The 20,025-nt window shown below is 35.3% G+C and overlaps 1 protein-coding gene across 1 annotated transcript in view; it reads left to right on the top strand.

The window, feature by feature from the left end:
* Window positions 1-16,141, top strand: part of ABCA13 (ATP binding cassette subfamily A member 13) — a 169,735-nt gene extending 153,594 nt beyond the window's left edge. Inside the window, exons 52-55 of the mRNA XM_072328092.1 lie at window positions 735-827; window positions 12,587-12,692; window positions 13,949-14,086; window positions 16,052-16,141. Of these exons, the coding sequence (XP_072184193.1) occupies window positions 735-827; window positions 12,587-12,692; window positions 13,949-14,086; window positions 16,052-16,141 (427 nt within the window). The remainder of the gene's footprint in view (window positions 1-734; window positions 828-12,586; window positions 12,693-13,948; window positions 14,087-16,051) is intronic.
* The last annotated feature ends 3,884 nt before the right edge of the window (window positions 16,142-20,025 follow it).

The raw sequence follows: 20,025 nt of genomic DNA, 5'->3' as shown, positions 1-20,025 counted from the left end.
TTGCGCTAACATCAAACAACTTCAGCTACTCTTTGAGAAGACAATTCTTTGATGAATATGTCTTGACTGATGTCCTGTCTAAAGCAGTGCTTTGGAAGAAATGCTCACGTAATTATGTGTAATATGTAGAAGGGTAACCCATCTGCCCTAAGCTTTACAAGTCAAAGTTATTCTTTGTCAGCTGAAATAGTCACATCTAACAGAATCTGGCTTTTATTATTCAGCTGTGTTTCCATGTCCTAAATTCTATTTTGGATTGTAGTGTATTGCAATTTCTTCTTTCCTGCAATTGGGCTAAAGTAACTTTTCTTTTTGAGGATATGTGTTATGCAGGAGGCAAGCTGAGCAAGTTTACTTTGTTTCCCTTCCTCTATCCATTAGCTCAGAATGACCATAAACATATATTACAGGGAATGACAGAGTTCATGGTCCCACATCAGTGACATATTTGCGACTGCCTACCGGGTATTTATTTGACTGCAGTAACAAAACCTTTGTATTGCAGCCAGAATTATAAATTTGGTTTTGAGGCTTTCTTCTGGCTGTAATGAGGTTATTCCTCTGGTATGAGGGCTACAACTTAAACTGTTCCCTTTAAAGCCAAAGGTTTTGTGTTCCTGCTTCTGTAGCTGTCCAGATTCCTTCCATTTCAACTTAAGTTAGATATATATGGTGTTCTTTGTTTTCACTTGTCCTGTTTTAATCTTTTTTCCTTTTTCCACTGTACTTTGTAGTATGGAAGAATGTGAAGCCCTTTGCACACGACTTGCTATTATGGTGAATGGAAGCTTCAAGTGTCTTGGTTCTCCCCAGCACATTAAAAACAGGTACTATATATAACCACTGGGTTTTCTGTAGCTACATTCAATTTAAGAACAGGCTAGATATTTTAATAGTGCCAAGGCACAAACACTTATGATTGTTGAGCACATCTTTCTTTTTCTGTCATCAGTGAAGTTAAAAAAGAGCCAATTAGGATATCTTAGTTAGCTAAATTGTCAGAGGGCATTTCTACAGTGCTTTGTAATCTGCACTGGTAATTGAAAAAGACAGATCTGTATCTAAAAGAAGCTCTTCTCCACTCAACCTGAGAAATGCATTATGAGATTTCAACATTCTATGATGTTATTGGATATCCTTTGAAATTATCAATACCTTCCTGGTGATAATTTCCTATAAGAAGAAAAAGTATTTGGCAGGTCAATGTCAGTAAGGCAATGCATTTTGAACCACTGTTGTTTTCTAGTGAAATCAGTAGTAACTTTAGGTATTTTTTTCTATGTCTTTTTGCTTCCTCTTCATGGTGTAGACGAGCCACTCTTCTGCTTCAGCTCTTCTTATAAGTTAATCTAACATCTGTTAATGAAGTTGTTTATTTAGAAATGGGGTTCAGTTCACCATAAAGAAAACAAAACCAGAAGCTGAAGAGAGAACTGCTGCAATTTATAGATATAACATTTACATTTAGTAATAAACAGAACCTTTATGGCATCCAGACAGCCAGCTGTGTAAAATGACATCACTTGTTTACAGGCAGCAAAGACCCTGGTTTGTACCAGTTCAACATTTAGCATTCCTAAGTGCAAATAAGCAGACTACACAGAAATTACACTCTGCTATGAATATAAGGCAACCTGTATCTCAGACAACTTTTTGTACCTTCAGAAGGACACTTCTGGCTTTTGGTCCTACACTTTGTATGGAACTTCAGGTTTTTATTTTGATAGAAATATAGGCACTTGCTTTCCAGCTGCAGTTGCTTACCAGACATGAAAAAGATACACTAATAAGCTATTTTCTTGCTAGGTTGTTTTTTGTTTTTGTTTTAACAGCAATGTAGGCTTTCAGATTTGTGAACTGGTTGGTGAAAAAAGTTGGGGTTGACCTTGAAGAGGGCCATTCCACAAGTGCTAGGTTCACCTTTATCCACTGAGAACAGTGACTGTCACTGTTATACCTCTCCTGATGTTTCCTTTGGCAACATCTTTTTGTCCATCTTTTTAGGAAGACGTTGGCCTCTTTTTCAGGTAACTACTGATAGAACAAGAAGTAGTGGCCTTAAGTTGTGCTAGGAGAGATTCAGGTAGGATGTTAGGAAAAAAAATGTTCTCAGAAAGAGTTGTAATGCATTGGAACAGGCCACCCAGGGAGGTAAAGATTTCACTGTTCCTGAAGGTGTTCAAGAAACATGTAGTTGTGATGCTGAGGGACATGGTTAGTGGGCATGGTGGTGATGGGTTGACAGGCTAGATGATCTTAGATGTCTTTTCTAACCTTAATGATTATATGATTCTAAACATACTCCAAACATTCATGTTCATAGGAGTAGAACAGTTGTTTCTCAATTTGCTACACTCTTTGTAGATGTACATCTTTCAAATCATAGTAAGAAAATCAGTGTAGAAGAATAACTATATGATATGCAGAAGATATCTTTAGATTCATTCAGAAGGCACCAGGACACTCACAGATCAATAACTCAGGATCCAAAGCTGTATCTGCTCTTCTTTTAAGCTCAACAAAACCAAATCAAGATCGGCATGTTTGGTAGTTACTATAATTTTGTAACAATATATAATATAACTATACATAATAATTATTCAGAGTAATTATTTTTGAAATCATTATACATACAATGATTTTATGCCTCTAAAATGTATATATATGTATAAACCCGAAACATTATATACTAGGAATGTTTCATGCTATCATCAGGTTTGTGTTCCTTGTATCACTGTGACAATTCTTTCATGCATGTCAGTGGCATTCTTGTGAGTTGACATGTACACTAGACATCAGTATCGCTGAAACTTTCTATAGAACTCTGTAGCTGAAGCTGCAATAAGATTTTTGTTTAAGACAGACTTAAAAACCCTTTATCTTCTAGTTCACAGATTGTTTTAGTCTCCAAATTATCTATACCTATTCAGAAATCCATTGAAGTTTTCTATAACTTTGTAATCTTTATTATATGAAGTACTTACTAGCAGCACCAAAGTATTTAATTAAAATCAAGCAGTTATCTGAATTCTCTCTGACTGCATCATTCATTTTCTTGTCTTCTGAGAGCAAAACAACTGTAGAGAGCACCATCAATAGAGCTCATATACAAGCAGCTGTTAAAGATTTCTTTCTTTTTCTTTTTTCTTTTTCTTTTTTTTTTTTTTAAACAACAACAATAACAAAAACAAAAACAAAAAAAAAAAACAAAAACAAACAAACAAACAAACAAAAAAAAAACTTTTAGTAAGTTCTGGAAGAAACCGAACAGTGTTTCTGTTCTATTATTTTGCTGCTTTAGCTTCCAAACTTCCGTCCAGTTAGAGGTCCTGACTGTGGTTTTCTTTACCTGTTCGTTCAGTTCTCCAACATAGACCCTGGGTTATCAGACATCCAATTAATAAAATCATCTTTAGGAGTTTATGAGAACAATACTTCTGTGTAATTCACATTCCAAACTTATTTTTAGACAATTTCCAGATATGCTATCATGTACCTTGTTGAGTTATGTGGGCTTGTACATCTGCATGAGATAGGGAAGAAAAGGAGGAATATTTACTTACTACTCTAAACCATTTAAATAATTAAGCTGTAATTATAGTAATCTCATCATTTTGTCACTTTCCACTTCATCTCTGAACATCTTGAAAACCTTCTAGTTCTGAATTTTGAAAGATTTTTTTCTTCCTGTTAAGGAATGCATTCCTTGGCTGGCAGGTGTTTTTCAAAGAAAAGATTTAGAAATCATGGTCTATAATTTATGAAGGAATAAAGTTTTGCTCCACAGGTCATTGCTGATTAATTTCATTTTTCAGTGTTTTCTTGCATTAGCATTTTTGTATTTGTCCTTACTGCCATTTCATATTGCTTGACAGTTTTTCAAAGGAATGTATGTGACAAAATGATGAAAAACATAAGGAAATCTAATTTTTCAGCATCTGATTTAATCTAAATTACTCATTCATTAAAAATTGTTACTTGATGGTGCTTTTCTGTGCCACATGTGTGGATTAATTTTACTGTCAATATACTTATATTACACCTATGTATACTCAAATATGTATATGTTTAATATACATATTACATAGTTATATACAGACTGGATACTGGTACTTATATACAGACTATTGGACTGGATGGTCTTGTAGGTCTTTTCCAACCTTGGTGATTCTGTGATTCTGATTATATCAGACTGGAATTATACGAAAATAAATTAACGATGACTATAGTTTTAGATTAGTATGTGTTACTTTTGTGTGTGTTAGATTTTAAAACTCATTATTTATTTATTTCTTAAAAATAAACAGATCTTGATATCTATGGTCTATTCTCAATTTGTTTCCATACATTAAATTATTCAAATATTTAAAAAATAAATTAAAAGTGTCCTCATTTTTCATGTATTGAATGAAAGAAATGTAAACATTAGGTGAAAACTTAAACCAAAGAGAATTTCGTATATACTTTATTTATCACTGAACGTGTCCCTCATTGTAAGAAATTACAGTAGATGCACATCTTGATATTTTATATGATAATATTAATAATCTTAGGATTTGTTTTCCTCTTTTAAATCTAGCCATATTCCCTAGGATTACATTTTTCTTCTTTTGGGGATTCTGCCTGTCCTGATGGAAACTCTCAAAATTGTTTTGTTTGCTTTTCCTTTAGTACCAATTTAGCCCATTATGATCTACTTTCTGATGGATGTTTGATGAAGACTTAATGGGTCTTCCTTGGGGCCCTGTTAAATTTTCTTCTTTGCTGTGGTGGGAAGTTTCAAGGATTCAGCTTTCTCTTTCAGCCCTTGGCAGATTGCAAAAGACTATCTTGGACTGAATACAGGTTTGTCAGAAGGCAGTGCAAAATTCTGCTATGAAGAGTATGGATGAGCTCCAGGAAGATGCTAATGTGAAACATAAAAGCTTAATAGGGATATAAAAAGTGACACATGCTGCTTCTAATGTGTGAGACTTGATTTATTTTTCCAGCTCTTGTGCAAGGTTGTTACAAAAAGCTCATCCAAAATTGTCTCCTCACTACAATTGTATGTATTTGAGTTTCTTCTTCCAACTGTTGAGCCCTGACTATATTTATCCATGTTTAAACAGATTTAAAGTACCCTCAAATAGTTCTTGGAAGTACATGCATTACACTTCAAAAGGGATTTTTGTTACACATAGCTTATTTTTGAATGATGCCACAAGAGGTGTTAGGTAGAAAGGATAAACTGAAGGATAATTTCCGAAAAGGTAGCATCTTAGTTCTAGACATCACTTGTATGAGATGGATGCGTTAGCAGTTGTGTCTGTTAAAACATGATTTCTGTTGACTTCTGCCAACTGAATCAATTATTCTAAATTGTGAATGGATTACATCTAAATGCTCTCCACAGTATTCTCCATTATACTTAATGTTATTCTAAAAACTCACAGAAGCATTTCCATGTTAGATGCAGCTGGCCAGTCCTCTGAGAACAGCATTTTGAATACCATTCTTCATTCTAGGGCCATCTGGACAGACTTCTCTTAGCTGAATAACCCACACCAGCTTTTTAAGCACTGGACACATATCAAGTCATTGCTCAAATTGTATCAGCAAGCCATCTGATTAAATTACCCAGCAATTAATCTGTTTGTTATAGCAGAGTTAGAATGGAAAATGTGTTTCCAAGCTATTTACAACATTTTTATTTTTTTTTAAGAAGGTTGATTAAGAATATTTTATTGCTTTTTTCAAGATAACTTTCACATTGGATTTCTTAAATAATCTCTCTTAAAGAGAGAATTGAAGATCACATTAATATTTCAGCCTTCACTGGAAACAGTGTTATGATACTAACATAAATATTAGCATTGACTTTCTTACTTGCTGTAAGATATAAATGTGATGACAGTCACAAATATAGCCTTTATTCATGTTGTTAGAAAGCATAAATTCCTTTAGTCCATGAAAAACATATTAAGGTAGTGGGTGTATACCTGTGTATTCATGTAATATTAGTCTACCTTTCCAGAGGAAAGCTTGAAGAAAAAAGTTCTAGAACATTAAAAGACATTGACTGTTAGTTCAGTAATGGGCAATATTTTCATGCTCATATTTAAATTTGTGCTACAATAATTCAGCCCTACAGTGTTGTATGTGCATCAGAGTATAATGTCTTCGTCATTTTATACCATGTTTTCCGCAGGACACTGCAATAAAGCTGCGTACATCTTCACTTAATGAGCAGCTGAAAATGAATATTTCATATTCTCCTCCTCCTGTCCTAGTATGTGATCTGTACCACCTTTATTAGGCACTTTTCAAATTTGTTTTAAAATATTTGTCTGAGCAGTGCTTCATAAATATCAACATCCATGCTTTTGACAATACCTAATGGAAACAGGTTTTCAAATAATTATTTCCATTTTATAGAGATGTAACTGAAGCATTATAAACATTTTAAAGTTAAAAGGTTCTGGTCAGCCAATCTGAGCAGTTTGAAGCTAAATATATTAACATTACATGATACTTGATTCATTTGAAGTACAATATGGTTGTACTTTAACACTCTTTTGTTGGTTGATAAGAGGTTAAATATGAGCTGGCAATGTGCACTTGAAGCCCAGAAGGCCAAGTAGTTGCATCAAGAGAAGCATGACCAGCAGGTAGATGGAAGTGATTCTGTACCTCTGCTCTCATGAGACCTCTCCTGGAGTACTGATATCAGTTCTGGGGCCTCCAACACAAGAAGAACACCTGCTATTTTCAGCTTTAGAGGAAAGTACATTAAATTCCTTCTGCTGATGGACTCTGGGTCTCAAGGCAGGCACACAGAATCACAGAATGGCTTAGCCCCAAACCTGTGCTGTGAGCAGGGCTGCCCCCCACCAGCTCAGCTGCCCAGGGCCCCATGCAAGCTGGCCTTCAGTGCCTCCATGGATGGGACACCACAGCTTCTCTGGGCAGCTGTGTTTGTGTTTGACAGTAACAAAATGATATTACTTCCTCCTAGTTTTTTTGATTGAAGAGTCCCAGTGGATGGCAATTCTGATTCTTTGTAGGCTGTACAATCAGCCTTGCATAAATGTACAGTGCTGCTGCTCCTATATCTCAGGGAATGCAGAACGCGATAAATGAAGCAGGTCTCTAATACTTGCCTGTATGTGCAAACATCATATACATACATTTGAGTATGGAAAGATTTTTTCTGCATATCAACATCCAATTAACGAGAGTTTGTGAGGTTCTTATGATGTATTTAGAAATTAATGCCTAAGCATTTAAATGTCTAAATTCAGAGAGCAGGGTAACACTGTACTCTGTACTGTTCATAATTTGAGACTTCCACAGTTATGGCAATAATATTGTTGAATACAGAAATTATCTTTTGGCAGCTTGAGAGATACGCCTGAAGAGTGTATGAACAAAAATGAATGTACAGTGCTACTGAACCAGTGTTACTCGTTGTTTTAATAGCTTTTTCTAATGTCTCTATTGTTACCTTGGAAAAATCATGATCAATTAAAAAATAAAACTATCTATAAGTAGCACATGAAAGACAGATTTTATAAGTTAGCTGTTATTGTATCTAATTAAGTTTTTTGTTTGTTCAGCAGCACTGAGGTTGTTCTGAATAACTGCAGAAAGAATTTGCATTTCATATTGATGGGATTATTTTTGCATTTTATATTAACTTCTAAAAAAATTAAAACAGCTGTTTTACTTACCTCACATTTAGATAACCTTTTTTCCTTCCTAGATATTGTATTTATCTGCCATTTAACAGATAAAATCATCATGTTTATTTTGAGATTGAGAATTACCAATGAATTGTTATTTATTTTTTGTAATTCATTTTATTTCACTTGAGTACTTTTTTCTTCCCCCTGATATTTTTTGAGGTTGTTTTTGTTTGTAGTTCTTTTAAAGTTTTATTCTTCTTATAAGTTGTACTTTTTTCTGGAGTTGCAAGGGGAATGACCTGAATCTGTATCCCGTGCTTGAATAATCATACTGGAATAACTAAGTTAGCTTGTTTCGATGAGACTTTACAAAAAGTAGAACCTTCTCTGTCTGCAAATGAATGCAAACTGAAGCCTTGTGGTGCACAGCTCAGTAACAAATTATTCCCCCACTTTGATTTATGGCATATATTCTGGAAGATGCAGTTCCTTTCAGATGTTAAGTGGCAATGTTCTTTTTATTATTTTTTTGTTATTCAGTAATGCCATATTGAAGTAATCTTTTGATCAATCAGACTAGTGCGTGCATAAAGTATGCACAGTATATTTCCACTGGTAAACTTTTTGGGAGCTGTTATTTTATTTATTTTTTTTATGTATATTCTTATAAACATACACAAATATAGAAATGCATACATACGTATTTGTTCTAAAATTTATGATGCTTTGCTTATGCATTGAGAATTAGGAAACAAGGCCATGCTCATGTTTTGCTGAGGTTTCTTTCAGCAGTTTTGGTATAGGGATTTGGAAAGCATGTGTTCAGGGAACTAATTGTTCTTGACTCTGCTGTATATTTAAACAGCGGCTTCTAGATTAGATAAGGTTTGTTTGTGGTCAAGCAGCTCCAAACAATTTTTGAAGAAAATACATACTATTATACAGCAAATAGTTGTCTGCTGGTAATGAACTTTGCTACCTTCCACAGAAAACAGGATGTCATGGGCTAGTTTTGGGAAACACTGGGTTAGTACCTCTAAGATCCCAATGTGACCGCTTAATGGGAGGCTCATCCAAGCAGCCACGAAACACTGTGTTCCAGCAAGTTCTCTTGTCCCAGAAGCAGGCACATTTGTGTCTAATTGTCTAAGTGATGTTAGCATTTCTTGATCTGCTTCCAGAGTTATCTCCTCTATTTGTTATTTGTAAGAATTTTCAACCCTTGGGCAACTGAATCCACTTCCATTTCCATGGCAAGACTTGAAGGAGTCCTAAGCAGTCAGGGGTCTTGCTTTTCAGTACAGTTCTGTGACTGCATCTTGCGTGGAGACAACTGAACTAGTGTTATGTAACTTTATCCTTCTAGTACTGGCAGCATGGCTGTGGAAGTACATCAAAAGTGCAAACCCCTTCTCAGAATAGGGAAACCATTTGGGCAATTAGCCCAGGTAGACCTCTGCTTTGTTTCTTACTGTAAGCTACAAGGTCAGACTTTAGAACTACCTAACACAGTATCCCCACTCACTAATATGGCCAGGAGAGAAAAGCCCAGGGACAAGATAAACACATCAAGATACTCTTCCACACAAGTCAACCAGCCTTCAGTAATTTGCTGCTTAGAGAATTCCTAAGCCAAAAAGTGTTTTTAGTGGATTTTTCCCCCTATGAATTTCTCTAATCTCTTATTCAACTCATGTAAAATTCTGGCATCCAGCATATCATGTGTCAACAAGTCCCACCATTTTCCTGTGTGCTGTACAGAAAATTACTTCCTCTTACTGAATTTGAATTGCCTTCCCTCTAATTCAATTTGATACCCCTTAGTCTTGCATGACAAACAGTGACATAGGAGCGTGGAGAAGCATTACTTAATTGTATTGGCTAGGCCAGTCATGATTTGGGGTTTTATAAAACACCCTTCTACCACCCAAGTCATCTGAAAAGTTTAAGCCCATTTTACAAATCCTGATACGGAAATTCTTGCCATATTGTGCTCCTTTTTCCCCCTGTTATTTGAGTGGCTCAGTGAGCTTCATGGCCTGTACATTTATAGGTGTGGAGCAGTTGGATGCATTTTTTGTAGTTTTCACTAACTGCATGCTTCACTGATGCTACTGTTGTATAACAGCTTAAAATCAGGTGGGCAATTTAGATGTTTGTTTCGGTCTCATGGTGGCATTTTAGTAGTTTAAACATTCAACACCACTAGAACCAAAGACAAGTTTAAGACTTAGTTTGAATGAAAGAGAAACAGGAAAAATATTTTAGTAAGAATATGTGTTTGTATCTCTGTGTGCATATACACAAATAAAAACATGGGGAATGTTCAAGTACTATGACAGAAATAAGCAATGGAAAATATCTTCGTTAATTAGCTTTGAAGAAATGGTGATTCTTTTGCAGCAGATGGCTGCTGAACAGGTGTGCTGGCTCAACTTAAGCCATTTTCATGATAATGTTTCCCTATATAGGCTTTGAACTATTAGGTGTTAAAGGTTCAGTCCTAACAGAGCTATTCAAACCAGATTGTGCTTTACTCTATGATTCCAGTTTGGGTTTCTGAATTAATTATAGTCTGATTCAGAGAGGAAAACAGAGTGGAAAAAAATGGTCAACTCAATTTTCATTGCCTCAGTTTACTACTGGAAGCATCTTGCTGATTATAGCAAGGGGAAATGTTTATTTCTGATCAACTTACTCAGTGTAGGGAGTTGCTGAGCTGAAATGAATTATAAAATCAAGATATAGAAGAACCATAATTGGACTGGCTGCAAGAAAAGGGAAATCTTTTAAAGTTCTATGTTTGTACGATGCTGGTGTTTATGCCATTCACAATCTAGAATTGAAACAGTTGCACAGGTTTATTAGTCTATGCTAATCAGAATATTGATTTATTTTCTTTGGAAACTTCATTGCATGAAAAACTTTCATTTTATGAGACCATTGAACAGCTCCACAAGCCAGTATTCTTCAGACTGTGATTCAGCAGTGAATGGCTAGAAATGCCAGAAAATTGTTCAGAATCAATGATCTCTTGTAAAGCATTGCCTCAAGTTGTCTGTCATCTGAATTGAACATTCTTGTTAACTATATCCTTCTTCGTAATATCTTTTTTATTGTCACATGTATTTTGCAGGGGTGATGCTATGCATTTAAAAGATTTAATTGCAGATGAATTTTATTTTATTTTTTTTTAGTAAATCATTATGAGGCAAACCAGCCAGCCACTGTTTCGTATATTATCTTGTTGTGGATCTCTTTTGTGTAACAGCACCATTCATCTGTCAGGTCACACTGGGCAGCAAACAGCTGGTACCCCACAGTTTTGCCTGGAGATAATTTAACTCACAGATCGTAACTCAAGAAGGAACAAATAGATCTGCATTATGGTTGGATTTTCTTACTACATTTCAAGGGGTTTCATGGTTCTATTTGACTAAAAGCAAGTCAAGAGACCCAATCAACCAAAAACCAAAAAGAAAAAAAAAAAAAAAAAAAAAAAAAAAAAGAAGAAAAAGAAAGTAAAAGACAAAACTGGAGATTCTGGTACTGCACAAAATAGAAGTTAAACTTCTTAGACTGCTCTGTGTACATTGTTGATGAGGAATGTAATGACCTTCATATGAAGTGTTTAGTTGGAAGTTACTTAGTGGCTGAACAGGACATACATCTCTAAGTAGCCCTATTTATATAGGGCTATATGTATATAGTATTACTATTTTGGTTACATTTTGACTGAGATTCTGTAGACATTTGATTCTGTATTTGAGAAGAGCAGACTCATAGAGATATTATCATGTGAAAATGTGCTTCAGTCCTTCCAGACCCATTTAACTCAGCCACAACTGTGAATAAGACAGGTATAGCCAGCAAGGAGCATTGTTGTGAATAACAGGGAGGAAAATTACTAGAAACAGAAGAACTACAGCAAAGGATTTGGGGTTGAATAATTGTGCAGGTGGTGAGTAAAGAAAAGGAAATAACATTGACATGAATGATGTGGGGGTGCTGGAGGAATACAGAGGAACTGATAGGTTCCTGGGAGGATGTGGACATGCAGCCTCAGCTTTTTGTCTTCCTCCCAGCTCTGCCTTTACATTACTCATGGGAACAGATGCAGTATGGAGCCATGGGAATGAAGTCCCTTGAATCTGTGCTGCATAACTTCTGCCACTTACGCAACATACACGAGGCTCTTGTTGCCATTTCAGTGTTGATAGGTTTATGGGAATTTCCCCAGTTACATATATTAGCAGTGAGTAAATCTAATAAAAAAATAATGTGTTGGCTAGATTGCCTGTACTTAACTTTTATCACATATATATTGAGAGAGAAATTCATTTCCTAAATTATTCTACGAGACAGATTGTGTGGCCATAGATCTTAAGAATATTCATTGACTTTGCCATCAACCTAAGTAACTGTTTACTCTGTATGTGCAAAAACATATTGTGCACACATTTCTTGAAATACTAACTGAGCTGCTTTCTTAAAAGGTTTGAAGTGTCACATCATTAGGAAAGTTAAAATAAGGATTTTTGTTCTGTTAATTATAGGTAATTGTCATAGGTTTTTGTTTTTTGTTTTTTTGGTTTTTTTTGTAGTGTCACAATTAATGTATACTTCATTTAATGTACTCTACACTGTGTAATGAAACGTAGTATTGTAATTAAAACCTAGGGATAACAAAGTTTGGGTTTATTGTTTGTTTCTATTTGTTATCATTAATTTAGCAACTTTCTCGGTGAAATCATTATCTACCAGTAAATAGTAAAGTGGTAATATCCCAATGATAGTGCAGTAGGCATACACACTGTTTTATTTGCCATAATCATTACAGGAAAATTAATTGAAACAAGTGTTCTTGCTGTCTTCATAGTGTACACAAATGAGTCTGTATTTCTGCATATCATTTTCAGGTTTGGAGATGGCTATTCTGTCAAAGTTTGGCTTAGCAAAGAAATAAGCTATGAAAAAATGATTCTGGACTATCTTAAGATGCATTTTCCTGGAGCAAAATTTAAGGTACAGTTAAAATTTCTCATTATAGTAATTATTGTAAGGCAAGATTAAGAGTGGGCTGATAAGAACAATGTTTATATGGCTTTTGATTCATTGATTTTTCTGAAGAAAGTATTCATGAACATCTCTTTCATTTTCTTATTAAGCACTTCTTATACATCTGACTTGTGATATTGATTAAGTCAATTCAAAAGTAATTTAAGCGACATAAATATATATAGGTCCTTTCTCTGAGTAATAATTTCATTTTGATTTTATTGTTGACCAAGTCGAACTTGTATTTGCTTTGATTGGTTTCTGGTAAGGGTCACAGATGGCAAATCTCAGTCTTTAATGAGATTCTTTTATTTGATACAGAGCCTTCCAAAATACCTACAGTAAGTAGATTTCAAAGGACTTTAATTCTTAGTTTTTATTTTTTAATATTTCATCTTTGTTAAGGAAAAAAAAAAGTGAAACTATGAATAACTTAGTTATGAACCTTCTTGCATATCTGTTTATACGTGTTTGTGTGTATTCATATACACATATATATGAATGTACAGTCCATGTAAATTTTTAAATATATATGTATTTTTTCCTGGAAGCTTATCACTAAATGCATAGCATTAAGAGAGCGAGAGAGACTTCTGTCAGGTTGAAATTTAGTTTTGTTGTTGTTTTTTTTTCTTTAATGTTGTAGAGCATCCTACTGCAGAGATTGTTAATCAGAATTCTTTTATATCTTACCCCATTGCATTATAAAATATCCTTTGTTTTCATTTGTATCTGTGTTAGTTCAATGCAAGGATCAAAGGCAATATGTGATGTACAAAAGCTCAAATAAAATCCAGAGGTTTACAGAAACCTTACCTTTTTAAAATACCAGCTACTTTTTGCCATAATTATGAGGGAATCCAGTATTTGTATGGGTAGGCCTGCAGGTAAACAAATACATTTAATTTTGATTTGCAGCCTCCTGTCTTCCCAGGTGACTACATTAGTACTACCATCTGTTGAATTTAAAGCACATAGCATAAAACTGTCATAAATTTAGTTATCTTTTATTAACTTAACAAAATGCAATCTCAAAACACAAAATGTGTGTCTTCAGTATGAACATTTCATTTTGCTACCAAAGGAGACAAAATATATTGTTGTTTAAAAGCTCATGTTTTTCGTGTTAGCCTACTTTGAGATCAATCTGGTTATAGCAGGCATCACTTCATCATCATGTGTACTCACCTTTATCTATTTTTGTTGGTTTTGCTTCTTTTAAGGGACAACATCTTAACCTGCTTGAGTACCATGTTCCAAGAAGTGAGGGATGCTTAGCTGAGCTCTTCAGAGTCCTAGAGAACTACAAGGCTTTTCTCCAAATCAAACACTATTCCATAAGCCAAACTACACTGGAGCAGGTATTTTATTCTTTTTCAGCAGTTCCAGACCATCTCAGGTTAATCACATTAACCTCATTGTTCTTACACAGTGGATAAGCATAAAACAGCGTGAGTAGGCACATATACGTCTGGACTGGATAATCTTGTAGATCTTTTCCAATCTTGGTGATTCCATGATTCTATGATATTTGCTATGTAAGCAAGCTTAATCACTGTTTAAATAACTCTGATTTCTGCAGGGTGAGAGGGGAGGACTGTGAACTGCCACTGCCACCGTCTAATAGCTGAGATTCTATTAATGCCCTTCAAAAGACTGAAAAAGCCTGAAAATCACAGTAAATCATAGGCTTACAGGCCATTTTCCTTTGAGGGTTTTCTTCTGTGGTATTACAGTACACAGTAGAGAGCAAAGTAGAAATGCACCAGCAGACTGAAGAGATACTGCTATTAGTAACTGTGAAATCCTATTTGGGCAGAAGGAAGAAGAGAACAATAGCAAGGATGACATTTCTGAGTGGCTGTGATGTGTTTGAGCATCCTTGTATGTAACTTCTTGTGATGTATTCTGCAAACTGAAGGAGCTGCATTTGGTCAAAATTTTATTAACTTTGTGTGATAAATGGTGTGAAGTTATTCTTTTTACCCTAGTGCAAATCATTAATGAAATATTCTGATTTGTACTCATCTTTTTAATGGCTTTTGAATTATCTGGTCACAAAATGGATGAATATAAGATGATTTGAGCCTGATGATCAGGAATAGTTCATGCAAGCTTACTTCTCTGCATTATTCATGGTGATTCATCACCTCAGTCACCTCCTATTGCTTCCTCCCCAAGACAAACTGAGTGTCACTTTTAAACAAGAACATAGTTCTCTTGAATAATAAACATCCTTATTATTCACTCCAAGTTTGTTTGCATATGAATAGGATCATTTGAATCAAGAAAAGCCATCTCTTCTGCTCCATTCCTTGCTGTCAAATAGTCGTGTGATTAAAAAGCAAACAAGCCTTTCTTTAGTAAGTTCTGTTTAGGGAAAACAACAACAACAACAACAACAAATCAATTATAAAATAGGCATGTGAGTTGTTGAGTAGTCACTGTGCAGTGCTCGGAAGTATACCTTTGCCTTGAAGTATCCAGACCTTCATCTAATGATGGTGTTTGATAGAAACAACAGGGTCATGCCTGCTGGGAGAAATGTTGCTCAGATAGGCTTACTCAGTTATCTTTATTCCAAAAAGAGACAGAGGAGACTCTTTAGCTTTCTTTATTCAAATAAAAGGAGAGTCCATGGGAACAGTCCCCTCAGGGTCTCCTGAAGTATCTGAGGGAACAGCCTCCTCTTATCTCTACTTCCCAGCTGCATTGTCCCTCCTCCTTTCCTCATTGGCTGAAGTGCTTGGAGATTACAGACTTCTCAGTCTGACTGATACACATTTCCCCTTGTATGTGATCCCCCTTCATATCATGTGTCATGTGTGTAATTAACTCCAAATTTATGCTGAAGTTAATAGGAGTTCCCAGGGTGTAGAAGTTAATTAGGCTATTCAGCCTGTGTAGTAAGTCCAACATCCGTAAGTTCAAGTTGTCAATCAAACTTTATTTATGAATCTTATTTGGTGAGAGTTTACCAAGTAAGTACAGACATGAAGTGGAGAGGAAGCTGTAAGCCTCTGCACATCTTGTCTACGAGGACACCTTGCTTGCAAAGCTCTTTTATCTCATGCTAATTCAAGTGCAAAGAAAAACAATTATTTCCCAGTAACTCAGTTTACCATTGTTTTTTACAGTTCATCAACCTCTCTGTTAGCTGGAGAGGGTTTCTTTATAGAGTTTACAAAACATATCTCTATAGGGATTCTCACAGCATAAACTGTTAATTTTTGTGTTGGAGAAGTAACTGAAACAAATCACAAGCCAAGTTCCTGAATTTTCTGTTACTGTTATTTTGAAAATCCTACTTCTTTCTTGTCTTACAGGTATTCATTAATTTTGCTACACAGCAGCAAGGAATCTCACTTTCTTCACAAGAATCTCCCACTGTTCGCCAAGACCACCTGCCAGTTTAGGATAAGAACTGGATGCAGTTTCAACAGCATGCGTGTGTGTTTGTGTATATATATATATATATATATATATATATATATATATGTACATATATATATAAACACATTTTACATGGAATGAAAATTTTCATCTGTTAACAGTTTGTGAGTGAGAAGCATGTTGTAGGAGCAGAGGTGAGTTGGTAAGTGTAGGCCAAAAAGAATGTTATCAGTTCCCAATAATAAAATAGTGACCTGCAAACAAGAACTCTGCCAGAAAGTTATGTTTTGAAACAAACTGCAATTTCATAATAAAAAGGGCCAAATTAATGCAGCTTTGCAGAACATAAAAAGACTTGTCTGAAATGTCAATGTGTATAATGCATTTTCTTTTGGTAGTAGATCTATATTCATTTGACTACAGTAATTTTCTCTTGCATGCACACTTAGTAAATAATTTTTATGTGACAAGTCAAGAAAAACTTATCAAATGGTAGAAATAGCTAAGCTATCAACTGACATTTGTATTTAATAGCACAAATTGAGAGCCTTTTGACTTATGCATTAATTCAGATCTGTGTTGTGACAAGTTAAATTAGCCTTTTTATTGTATAACGGATGCACTGTATCCCATGTGGATTTATGCTGAATAGGGTATTAGTGTACTAGTCTGCCTCCTAGTTATGTAAAGTAAATTTAATAAGGTTTCATAAATCATTCTTGACAATGAGTTTTCCCTTATGCCTACAGGTTGTTGCTGGAGAATTCTCAAGTATCTCTTTAATAACCTATTTCATTTTCCCCAGCTTTTTCTTTCCTTCCCCTCCCTAAAAAATTCTGTTTTAGGATTATGTTAAAAGAAATAAGCATTCAGACATTGATCAATAAACTTTTCAATAAAGGTGTATTATGGTCTTATGTACTTCATGTAAAGTTATGCCAGGGCCTTCAACTTATACATGTGTAAATGAAGTAGACATTTAATAACTAAATACTTGTGTATTGCACTGGTAGAAAGAAAAACAAACAAGAAAACAATGAAAAAAATCTTGAGGAAAATGACTGGCTTTTCCAAGACAGTTCCTTTGGTGATCCTGTAGAAGTAGCTGATAAGATGTTTGTTAGACTGTATTGCTAAATATTTTAAACTGTAGAACCTGTGACTTAGAACTGTATTCCTGCAATATAGCTCTGGGGTGGGCAGAGTATTAATCATTGAAAGGGCTTGGAATGTGGAATCTATAGTATAGTGTCAGAGCTCTGCCATGTTCCTCAAGATCCAAAGCACAGAAGAACCATCAAACCTCAGCAGTCAACAATACAATGGGATGGTCATGTTTAAGATGAAATTTGTTATCTTTAATTTCTGCATGAGGCTGGAATTGTGAAGATTCCATCAAAATAATAATGGTTAGTATTAACAAAGCAGAGTGTGAAAGAATCAGAGGGTGAAAGAAGACAGATACTGGAAATTTGGGCAGAAATGGGTAAGTTATCATAAAATTATACTGCTTAATTTCAGGATCTTGGGGTGGCAGAAACAGTGTACAAGGCACAGCCAGGCATCTTTTAGTCATAGTTTGAATTCCCTTAACAGGAGAACGTTTCTGAAACTCTTGCTGGCATGGAAAAACAGAGAGGACAGCATGGCAAGAATTTGTATTACAGGTTTTTTGTTTGTTTATTGGTTTGTTTTTGTTTTTTGATTTTTTTTTACTGTTCATATGTTTAAATCTGTAAATTGGTTACATAGTTTCTTTTCTTTCTCTTCTTCCTTCCTTCCTTCCTTCCTTCCTTCCTTCCTTCCTTCCTTCCTTCCTTCCTTCCTTCCTTCCTTCCTTCCTTCCTTCCTTCCTTCCTTCCTTCCTTCCTTCCTTCCTTCCTTCCTTCCTTCCTTCCTCCCTTCCTCCCTTCCTCCCTTCCTCCCTTCCTCCCTTCCTCCCTTCCTCCCTTCCTCCCTTCCTCCCTTCCTCCCTTCCTCCCTTCCTCCCTTCCTCCCTTCCTCCCTTCCTCCCTTCCTCCCTTCCTCCCTTCCTTCCTTCCTTTACATTCTTTCTTTCCATCCTTCCTCCCCCTTCCTCTCTCTTCCCCTTCCTTTTCTTCTCTGATATCTCTATCTTTCAACTATCTCAAGTCCTTAAAAAATAAAAATACGTAAGGAAATCTAATAGATTGCTTTAGGAAAAGAGGTAGCGTTAGTTCCCTGGGTGTAAGGAAGTCTAGCCAAAAGGTTTGAAATTATGAGAGCCTATTCCTGCCTAGGAAGTGGGACAAGGAGTTGAAGTAATAAAACAGTCCTGCTTAAGTCAAGGGAAGCATAGAAGAATACAGGACTTACCGTGGTGAAACTCAGAAATGATGGCCTACCTGAATGTGTAGATAGAGGAGCTTTCTCAGGGTTTGGCGGTGTAACACTAATTAAATGTCATTTTTTTCTGATTAAAACATGAAAGATTATATTGCTGTAATAGATGAGTACGGTAAATAAGGTTTACTCTAGACTGATGGTTGAGTAAATCCAGTTAACAGTGCTTTTCTTTTTTTAAATTGCTTCATATGCATCTCAGGAGACCCAATTTAATTCAGGCAAGTAGCAAACAATGTTTGTCTTCCAATCCTTTATAGTTGAAGAAGGTCAAAATCTAATTGAGTTCCAGTGTACTGGGTTCTGTCTCAGAGGACATTTTTCCTTTCCTTGACTTTCTGCATTCCTGAAATATGTAAGTTTCAAGACCACTTTTTGAAGATTTTTTTTTTTTTTAATTAAAAAGAAAAAGTACTAAACTTGTGGACAGAAAAGGCCATTTATATGTTAATGATGAGAGTCCTTCAATTCACAGATCATGCAGAAATACCTCTTCTAATACCCCTAAATTCTGAATCAAAGACAGCTAAGGATTTTAAACAATAACTATAACTACTCTTGTGAGATTTTAAATAGAGTGGGTTCATATTATTTCATCTGGAAGTTTCTCTGCGAAATAAATGCCCTTCACCCCAAGTGCTAAACTGGTATTAAGCTGAAATTTAGAAAATCAACTGAACGTCTCAAATGCTTAACAATGAAACTGAGGAGATGATTTTCATATTTTTGAGAGACTAATCCACTATGTAAGTCATCAGAAGAGCTTCTACCAACCACAGAGCAGATTGTTTGAGGCCCTAGCTTAGTTTATGTAAAATTATAGAACGAGGTGGATAAAAATAAACTGTAGGTCTAAGCCTTAGATCAAAGAACCACAAGTTCATTAAAGGTGGAGGAGTAATCGGAGTAGTAGACAAGATGGCAAAACTCATCAACTGAAGTTTTTTATACTGCTTCGTGTTTAATTTCTATGGATTTCTGCAATGAAAAGAAGGGGTTTAGTTCCTGGTTTGGTTCATTCATGACAAAAAAGGTAAATTTCACTCATATTAGTGGAAGATGTGATTTCCAGCAGAGCGTTTAGAGCTTGTTTGTCCTTGTGAAATCTGGGATCTGAAATCTCCTTAATTAGGGAGTTGAGTCTGACTCTTGTTGAAGATCCTCAACTCATACATTAGTCTAAACCTATTTTAGGTAAGAATATTACTTCCCTGGTCTTTTCCTAGTAAAAGCAGACAGTTTCTTTGATTCAGTTTAATGTGATTTCATCCATTTGTATCAGCACTTTCAAATTTTCCTTCTAAAGAATAGGCAGATCAAAGCTAGCAATGTGAATATCTGTCTGTAAGTGATTAAGAGCCTGCGTAGTCAGGCAGCTTTCCTGAGGCAGTAACAAAAGAGAAGATGTTTCCTGAGTTGCATGTTAGGTACTTGCCAGTAGAACTAATACTGCAAGTGCAATGAAATAGGGCAGCAGGTGTAAAGCAGAAATTGCAGCTATCTTGTTCTTGCAGAGGAAGCAATAGTCTGCTGCTTTCACCAG

This window comes from Excalfactoria chinensis, chromosome 2, assembly GCF_039878825.1.
Source record: "Excalfactoria chinensis isolate bCotChi1 chromosome 2, bCotChi1.hap2, whole genome shotgun sequence".
Taxonomy (NCBI): domain Eukaryota; kingdom Metazoa; phylum Chordata; class Aves; order Galliformes; family Phasianidae; genus Excalfactoria; species Excalfactoria chinensis.
This window is presented reverse-complemented; position numbering and strand designations above follow the sequence as displayed.